Below are 9,468 nucleotides of genomic sequence, written 5' to 3' on the forward strand. Positions count from 1 at the left end.
TTTGTATTGTGAGATAAATAGGCAAAACAGGCAACAGATGGCCAGGAGCCTTCCACTCAGCTTCCCTGAAGAACTAGAGCAGAAAAACACAGTAGATACTCAGGTTTCAGTTATATTTGATACAAAACAAGCAGGATCAAACTGCTAAGTTCTTTAAAGGCTAATTTCCCCAGTACCTGAGGGATATTGAGTCATACCTCTATTCTTCAGGAATATGGAACATTAGTAGTCCCCCTCTTCATTTTGTTTGCAATACCCTGATTGAAACTGAAACAGTTTCAAAATGTGCAAAGGATGAGGGAAGCTACTTCGATCTGGAGTCAGACAAGTCAGACAAGACGCACATTTCCTTGAAATAGGTTTTTCAGCCTACCTGAAGTATTTCCCAAGTTGTTTTCCACATTGTGTTCTAAGTTTTAGAGAAAGATTCAATAGGAGAGAGGCAAAGGAATACTTTAGATCAGTTAAGTTTGGGAAAAGCAGTTGATTATTGTCTCTTGGAAATTCCTAGTATACCTCAACATATTAACAGTTCTGAGAAGTTCTGTAATTATTATTTTAATAATAGAGGGTTTTGCAAATTTGTTTATCCCCAGAATTAATTTCTTCAGTTTTAGAGTTCAGAGATACGTTATTTGGAAAATCACTCATACAAAGCATAGATACTAAGAAAGATACAGATCGTGTTTAAGAATGATGGAAACATTAGGTTTTTAGGTAGGTGAGGGGATGTTAAAAGGGCATTCTGCACCAAGGAAACAATCTGAGAAACAAAGACATCCATGTGGTTGAGGGAAGGAAAAGCAAGAAATTATTTTGTCTGGAGTAAAGAGTGAATGAAAGAGCCCTGTGGGAACCAAGATTGGACCTTTAGTTTTGCTAATTCCCTTGGTGACTGATCCTGAAGTACAGTCCAGTATTCATTTTGGATTGATACGTTTTGTTGAGCTTCTTCTATACCTTCAATTTATTAATAAGATTCTAAAGGGCAGGAAACTGAGATGATTCTTCAGTACTTATTTTCAGCTCAGAGACTTTAAATAATTAAATCTTTGGCAATCTCTGGATGAAGAGGCAGTGTCACAGTAATCATAGTTGTGTGACCATGGCGTTTCTTGTCCACAAAGTGTGGATTATAAGTCTGTGAGAGGAGAATGAAATGTAAAGCATGTACTTGGGCTCAGCAGACTTTGAATGAATATTGACTACCCTTAAGAAAGCTATTATCAGGAAGATTTTATTTTAAAAGAGGTTTGAATCTCTTTCCTTGTGGTGTATGACTGTACACCTCATGCTTTTGATTGGGTACTGCTTTTATAAGGAAATTCTTTGCAGTAGCCCTGAAGACTTCAACTTCTTAAGTATTCGGTTTGATTCTATCTAAAATAAGAGAGCGTGGTTTCATTCTATTGCGTATACTATATAATGTCAGGACTCCAAAGTAACTGGAGTAGAGTTTAAAAGAGAGAGAGACTGGCCAAAAAAGCCATAGTTTAGAAGTTCCCACTGCAGCACAGCGGCTTGGTTTGCTGTGGAGGCTTGGGTTGGATCACCAGCTTGGCCCAGTGGGTTAAAAGATCTGGCATTGCCACAAATGTGGCATAGGTTGCAGCTGTGACTTGGATTCAGTCCCTGGTCTGGGAACTTCCATATGCCTGGCCATAAAAGTAAACAAAGAAAACATAGTTTAGTAGAATATTAGATTTTAGTCTTTTGTTGTTCTAGTTTTTGTGTAGTAGTTTAGTTGTTAGAATTTTTTTTTTTCCTTTGGTCTTTTGTCATTTTAGGGCCACACCAACGGCATATGGGCGTTCACAGGTTAGGGATCTAATTGGAGCTACACCTGCCGGCCTATGCCACAGCTCGGATCTGAGCCTCATCTGTGACCTTACACCACAGTTCAGGCAACGCCGAATCCTTAACCCAATGAGCGAGGCCAGGGATCAAATCCGCAACATCATGGTTCTTAGTTGGATTCGTTTCTGCTGTGCTACGACAGAAACTCCAGAAGTTTTAATTTTTAACTGTTTATTAGTGAAAATAGAATAAATGGAAACTTAATACCAGGGTGATTTTGAGAAATTAAAAACACATAATTGGGAGTTCCTGATGTGGCTCAACGTGTTAAGAACCCAAGTAGTGTTCCTGAGGATGTAGGTTCAATCCCTGGCCTCCCTCAGTGGGTTAAGGATCTGGCCTTGCCATAACCTGAGGCATATGTTATGGATGCTGCTTTGATCTGGTGTTGCTGTGGCTATGGTATAGGCCAGCAGCTGCAGCTCCCATTCGACTGCTGGCCCAGGAATTTCTGTATGCTGCAGGTGTGGCCATAAAAAAACAAAAAACAAATTATTAAACTTTATGTTGTATTTTTTCTTCATACTAATCACCAATTTTTGTTATTCCAGAATGTGATGGTTGTTAGCTGTGTTTATCCTTCTTCAGAGTAAGTATAAAGATTTTTCTTCTTCTAGTATATTCTTATTATTAGAGAATTTCTAATATATTGGTCTTAAAAATAGGTTGCATTTATTTTATATGTAATTATGATAACATTTGTAAGTACTTAGGAATCCTACCACCCAGTCCCCTAGGTAGAATATTATTAATGACATTACCTATATGTTTTTGCAATGAAAAGATTTGTATTAAAGAGGTTCATGATTTACTGCAGTCTTAACATTGTTGGATTCATGTATTGTCATGACATTCAGGACCTTGGGATCCCATCCTAGATGCCTCTCCAGGGCATAACTCATAGGTTTTTAATAGCTACTTGATGACATCATTCTTCATGATGTAAAAGTATTTCCAGTCTTCAATTTATATAGTAAATTAAGATAGCAGTTTAGGGTATGCTCCTTGGCACTGATATTTTATTATGAGTGGATGTTCTGGGATTACAGGTTTAGCAGTGTCCGTGGCTTCCAGTGAATGCCAGTAGTGTCCCCCACTTCCCCCAAAAAATGTCTTTAGACATTGCTAAATGTCTCTTGTGGATGAGGAGTGAGGGACGGGGGATTATAGGAGGGTGTTGCCTCCCATTGAGAAACATTGGTTTAACGGTTAAAGTATCTCTGATTTCATAGAACAACAGTGAATTTGTTTTTAAAACTCTTGAAGAATATACCTGTATGTTTTAAAGAAGATAGTAAGATAACCCCATAATTATGTGATTTCTCTCAGAGGTCTTTCATTTGGTTCTGTGACAGTGAGATCTTACCAAAGATCTTTTAGGCCCATGATTCTTATCAAAATTAAAGAACTAAACTGTCTATAAAAGTATTTGTTCTTTTTTCATAGGAAGAACAATTCCAATAGTTTAAATCGAATGAATGGTGTTATGTTTCCTGGAAATTCACCAAGTTACACTGACAGGTGAGATTATTGATTTTTATTATTCAGAGTTGCAGTTTCTTAATTTTGATTAGGAAAATCAGTATACTTTTAAAAAAATTTGAGTATTTTATGGAGCGTATAGGATACCAAACAGAATTAGTTAATTTGATAACCCATGGTTCTGAAACTCAAAATTACAGCAAGTATTTCTGTGATGTGTTCAAATAAATCCTGGGAGGGATAACATTGCAAAAATGGGAAAATGATGTTCATTTTTCTTACTGCAGGTCTAATATAAATGGGCCTGGGACACCGAGGCCACTTAATCGACCAAAGGTTTCTTTGTCAGTCCCCATGACAACAAATGGCTTGCCTGAGAGCACAGACAGCAAAGAATCAAACTTAAAGCAAAATGAGGACAAAAATCACAGGTTTGTATGCAATTTATATGTTTTTTTAAAGTTTTCATAGAAAATTGACATTTACTGATGTTTTTTCAGCACTCACTATTATTATTTACAATTTACTGTTGTTTTAAGGGCTTGCAAAGGTTTTAATGGAATTTAGAAGGGCTGTGGCTTCAGTTGCAGCATTAGTAAATGCTGACGGTAGAGAAAGGGCTTTTAAAAACAGCTAATTTGGAGAGATCCTATTTATAGGTCTTAAGTAAGTGGTCATGACAGATTATTTTGTTTGTGAAAGTTACTTAAGATACTTGTAAATGAGTAAATTTTTTGAATCATTTTTCACTGTAGATCATCAAAGGATACCTTTTTTTTTATATCACATCTTAAATTTTCTCCATCACATTAAGGTAAAGAAGATTGAGTGAGGAGAATTAAAGAGTATGTCCCTATGGAAGACTTGTAGTTTTATTACAGGACAGTTAACTTACTGGAGAATTGAACAGATAGCTCATGTAACTTACTGTCTCATTCCTAGTGGGAAATATTTATTTATTAAACAATTTAGGTCTCCTTGAAATTATTCTCAGAGTTCCCGGTGTGGCTCAGTGGGTTAAGAACCTGAATAATATCCATGAGGATGCAAGTTTGATTGCCAGCCTCACTTAGTGGGTTAAGGATCTGGCGTTGCATGAGCAGCGATGTACATTTCAGATGTGCCTTGGATCCTGCATTACTGTGGCTGTGGCATATGCCGGCAGCTGCAGCTCTGATTTGACCCCTAGCCTGGGAACTTCTATATGCCGAAGGTGCAGCCCTTAAAAAAATAAAGAATGAAAAAAAAAAAACCTTTAAAGAAATTATTCTCTTGTGTTTTTCTTTCCTACATGTTATAATTTAATTTGGACACTGAAATACAGTTAAGACATTATTAGACCTTTATAAAAATAAGAATGTAGAAGTTGAAGAAACAATCTTATTAATGGACACTTTAAAAAATTATTTACAGTGACTCTTCAACATCAGAATCAGAAGGTTCCTCAGTGAGCCCTATAAAAAACAAACATCCAGATGAAGATGCTGTGGAAGCTGAAGGGCATGAGGTAAAAAGACTCAGGTTTGACAAAGAAAGTGAAGTCAGAGAGATGGCCAGTCAGACATCCTCCAGTGAAATTTCTTCAGATATGGTAGAAGAAACAGAAGCTCCGTCTTCATCTCAGAATAAAGACAAAGAAAGTAGTTGTACCAGGCAGCACTGTACAGAAGAGGATGAAGAAGAGGATGAAGAGGAAGAAGAAGGTATTTAGAGACCATCTGTAAAAGGGTGGAGTAAGGAGATCCTCAAATTCTTGTACTTCATTTTTGCGTGAAAGAATTTAACATAATGGAACTCCTTATAATGCTGATGTTGGGCTTTTCTCCCACCTGTATGTAGTTGCCGCTGAGTTTCAGGGGATATGATTTGAACTATAGAATATCAGAATTCATGAAACTTAACAAACTTAACTGTGGAGGTATTTTGAAAAGTAAATTTAACTACAACAACATTTGCTTATTTTTAGAGTCTTTTATGACATCAAGAGAAATGATCCCAGAAAGAAAAAATCAAGAAAAAGAATCTGATGATGCCTTAACTGTGAATGAAGAGACTTCTGAGGAAAATAATCAAATGGAGGAATCTGATCTGACTCAAGTTGAGAGAGATTTACATTCTGAAGGTAGTGAAAATACAGGCCCTGTAAGTAGTGGTTCCGATTGCCATGAAACAGAAGAATTAGTAGGATCCAATTCCAGTAAAACTGGGGAGATTCTCTCAGAATCAACCATGGAAAATGACGAAGCCACAGAAGTCACAGATGAACCAATGGAGCAAGACTAACTGTTTAGAAACATTTAGATGCAGTATTTTACATACAGTTCTGGTTTTACACTGTATAAAACTTTTATGTAATAAAGTGGACCTTTAGTTTTACAAGAGAAGCAGGTTGTAAAATAAAGTACTTTATGGGATAAATCCTGAAAGAGTTGTACATGTAAGAACTGTGACTATCAGCTCCTCTGGGTCCTGCTTACCGCTGACTTTTTTTGGGGGCAAGGGGGTGGGGGGGGTCTGGTCAAATCAGTGGTTTGTGTATAGATTTTTTTTTAATTTAGAATTAAAATTTTTAAACTGGAAGATAATTATAATTTTGAAAACTTTTTGGAGATTATCACATTTAGTTTATACATCATACACAAGAAAGCTTTTTGTCTTGTCTTTTTTTCTGACAGCACTAGTAGCAGTTTTCATATTTTGGTCATAGTTTCAGCATTATAACATGTGAATTATAGGGTTTCATGCTGGTTTCCAGATTTTATTGTTTGTGTACAATGGAACTTTAAGTCATATATACACATACATATATATATATTATTCTAAGGGGGGGAAATGTTATATTTTTCTGTTTCTATGAGAGATGAATACAGTGGATACTTTTTCTATTGGTAATGATTGAGTTCACCTCTTTCAGAAGACAGTTTCTTTCTCTTCTGAGTAAATTCAAATAAAATCTGGCCCTTGTGAAACCCTGGAAATCTTAAGTCTGTTGAAATACCAGGTTAAACACATTCCAAGACATCTGTTCAAACTAAAATTCTTTTGTATACTTCTGAGGTGCCTGAGAAAAAGACTTCATTATTTATGAGAAAATGTGCTTTATCTTGGAAATTGTGTTCACACATTAGCTTACTATTTTGTAGAATGAATGCTTCTAAAGCTGACATGAGACCATCTCAGAAGGACCGGACAGGTTCCTTTACCTTTTGCTTGCTTTTCTGAACATTGTGAATATTACACATTTCTTTCTAAATTATTCTAGAGTATGCAAATGTCAGTGATATGATGAAACACCACTGTACTGGAAGAATTAATATATTACTTTAGTAATGTACCCGAGCTAAATGATGAAGCTTTAGAGGTGCATAGAAGCCACCATAATTTGTATGACATTTTGAAGTGAATTAAATATTTTTGAACATGCTTCTTCGACAGCCAGTGTTATATTTTTCAGATCAACACAAAGCACAATGATTACTCTAAACTCAATATTTTCAAATTCACATTTAAAGTCATGCAAGCTTCAACTTCCCTGTCTAAATTACTGGCTGCCAAATTTATACCTGTTTCTTCAGCTGTACCTTTTGATATTTAGAATTTTTAAATTTCTGTAAAGTAGATTTTGTAGAATGTAATGTGTTCACTGCCTTTGTGAAACGGTATATAATTGTATAATTTCTGTGTGTAAACTGAATGCTTGGGCTTTCAATACAGTATTCATATAAAGCAATAAATATTAATGTTATAAAATATTCGAGTACATTTTTATCAAAATATACAAGAATTCCTTTTTTTAATTTCAGATACCTGAAGTACACAGATGAACTTATAAAACTGATGCAAACATTTTCTGACACTGTTATCGTATGCTCTGGGGTAATTTGGGCAGCGACCACAGGTTTTGCATTTTTGACTACTTCAATTGCTATGACTAAAAATACCAAAATTAGCTGGCTCCATTTGTCTGTAGGGTATTATACTACTGACTGACTTGACTGTCAGGTTCACAGCAGCTAGATGATGTATTTGTGAATATGTCTTATAGTTGAAATAAGAACTGGATATTGACTTACTGTATCCAAGAGGGAAGAATCACACGTTGTAAATTTTTTAAAAATTTTTGCAAAAATGTTAAAATGAAGCAAATTTTAAATGTGACATTCATTTGTAGTGACCTATTCTTTATTTTGTTGAGGGATATTTTGCCAATGAGAACAGATTTTAAACATTTTAAGTTTAGAAATTTTGAAGTTTTCTTTAGAATATTTATGAAATTATTGTCAATAAACCTATTCTTTAAGATCCTGAGACCTTTTGATATTTTTATTTTAATTGTGCCATGGACCATTTGTAAACTGATTGATTTACTTTTGTTGGATATTAGTTGAAGGTTTAGCATCATGACTTTGAGGTCTGTGGTTTTATTTGTAAACTTGCAATTACTATTTTTGCAAGGGCAAATGTATTTCTTTATTAAATAAAGTACAATAATGGTGAATGTACCAAAATGCCATCACTCAACTCTATGAGAGATCTGCATTTTAATCTATAGTTTAATAGTTTTAATATTTATTAGATATTCTTATGTTGATCTTAGATCAAACTTGTTGCTGTTTATACAGATAATTGTAGAATGCTTATGGAATATTTTCTTTAGCGTAGGTGGAATACTTTAGTAGTTAAACCAGGAAACCTTGTTCAGCTGGTTTAAGATATTGATGCCCGTTGGGAAGTAAATTTCCTCAAGTATGCATAGGTGCACTTACACAGACTTTGCTTCGTAAAAATGTCAGTTCTAATAGTAACTGATTGAGATGTGTATTTTTGAAAGGCTAATTTTAGGCACATTTTTCTTAACACATCAGCAAAGTCATATTATGAGATCTAAATGGAAAATTAAGACCTCAGTAATTTAAAATACTATTTTCTGTTTGGCTTTGAGCAGATTGTTTACCTGTTAGACTCTAGACTCTGAACCCAACATGTGAAAAGATTTGAAATGCTGATGAAAGTGAGAATATATATAATATGTTTTTAGCACTTTTCCCTTAAAAGAAAGTGAAACATTTATCCAAGTGCATTTAAAAAAAAAAACGGTATCTTTCTGATTTTGAAAATGTTGGAAAACAGAGATGAGTAGTGGAAAATGCCATATTTTAAATGTTGATTATTAGGTAAATTTATTTCACTTAAGAGTTTATTATAACTATTCCTTTCAAAAGTGCGGCTGGAGCAGTGGAATTGCCCATCAGAGCTTTAAAACCCTCTGGGTTGGAAAGGCATCCCAGAAGTCCTGGGTCAGAAGGTGTGGCCTGTTAAAGTATGGAGGTTCAGAGTATTTTGTTTTGCTGGTGTAGATAGGCATGTACTTATGCATTTTTGCATTTGTAAAATCAGCAACTTTTCAAATAATGTAACTGTAATATACTAGTTTACTTAAAAAGGTACTTGGGGCAGAATCTGAAGCTATGATGTTTGATTATGAGAAATGTAACATGGTAAGGATGAAAATGCAACTTGTAGAACCAAAGGAAATAAAAATTTTGAATAGTGTTTCAAAATGTCTTCTTAACAGGAATTTCTTAAATATATTGGTTTTTGATCAAATGAAGCTCAGTTCTCTCTTGAGATTTGTGCTAATCATAAAATGGATGAATGCAAAAAAACTTGTAATTTCATATGGAATTATTATAATTAGGTTTATTGGATTATTGGCCTAGTAAGAATGCTAGTATGTATTGGTTAGAATACATCTAATATTTCACATTTTAAAAATAATCAGTACACTTTTCTTCAGCATTTTCTTTTATCTCAACTTGGAGCCTAGATTACTTTGCCAAATAAATGTATTATTTTCATAATGCAATAAAATATAAATTAGAAGACTGTCTTTATGTGTGTAATTATTTCATTTGTCATAATAGTACACACTCCTCCCAACACCCCATCTTTGCTCGCCTCAGTTGTCGCTCTAGATCCACAAGCATGTATGTGTAGGGAGAAGAGATGGCATGTCTGAGGTGAATGAACAGTTGTTCTTTGCTGGGTAGCTCAAACCTGATACCTGAAAAATTCAGACCTACTGTGAAAATGTCTCTGGGCATAATTCGACAGTAGTTGGCACGCACA

General features: G+C 34.7%; 1 protein-coding gene across 3 annotated transcripts in view; it reads left to right on the plus strand.

Annotated features, from left to right (window-relative positions):
* The window catches only part of PPP4R2 (protein phosphatase 4 regulatory subunit 2), a 53,293-nt gene extending 44,064 nt beyond the window's left edge, over positions 1-9,229 (plus strand). For all 3 annotated transcript variants that reach the window (XM_021069219.2, XM_084989031.1, XM_084989032.1), the window contains 5 exons: positions 2,409-2,446; positions 3,304-3,378; positions 3,627-3,770; positions 4,753-5,042; positions 5,306-9,229. In XM_021069219.2, coding sequence (XP_020924878.1) covers positions 2,409-2,446; positions 3,304-3,378; positions 3,627-3,770; positions 4,753-5,042; positions 5,306-5,622 — 864 coding nt within the window. In that variant the 3' untranslated portion in view covers positions 5,623-9,229. The remainder of the gene's footprint in view (positions 1-2,408; positions 2,447-3,303; positions 3,379-3,626; positions 3,771-4,752; positions 5,043-5,305) is intronic.
* The last annotated feature ends 239 nt before the right edge of the window (positions 9,230-9,468 follow it).

Source organism: Sus scrofa, chromosome 13 (assembly GCF_054392235.1).
Source record: "Sus scrofa isolate SSC_HxYL_T2T_F1_AM1 chromosome 13, Sscrofa_HxYL_maternal_Yorkshire_Landrace_v2.0, whole genome shotgun sequence".
Lineage (NCBI taxonomy): Eukaryota > Metazoa > Chordata > Mammalia > Artiodactyla > Suidae > Sus > Sus scrofa.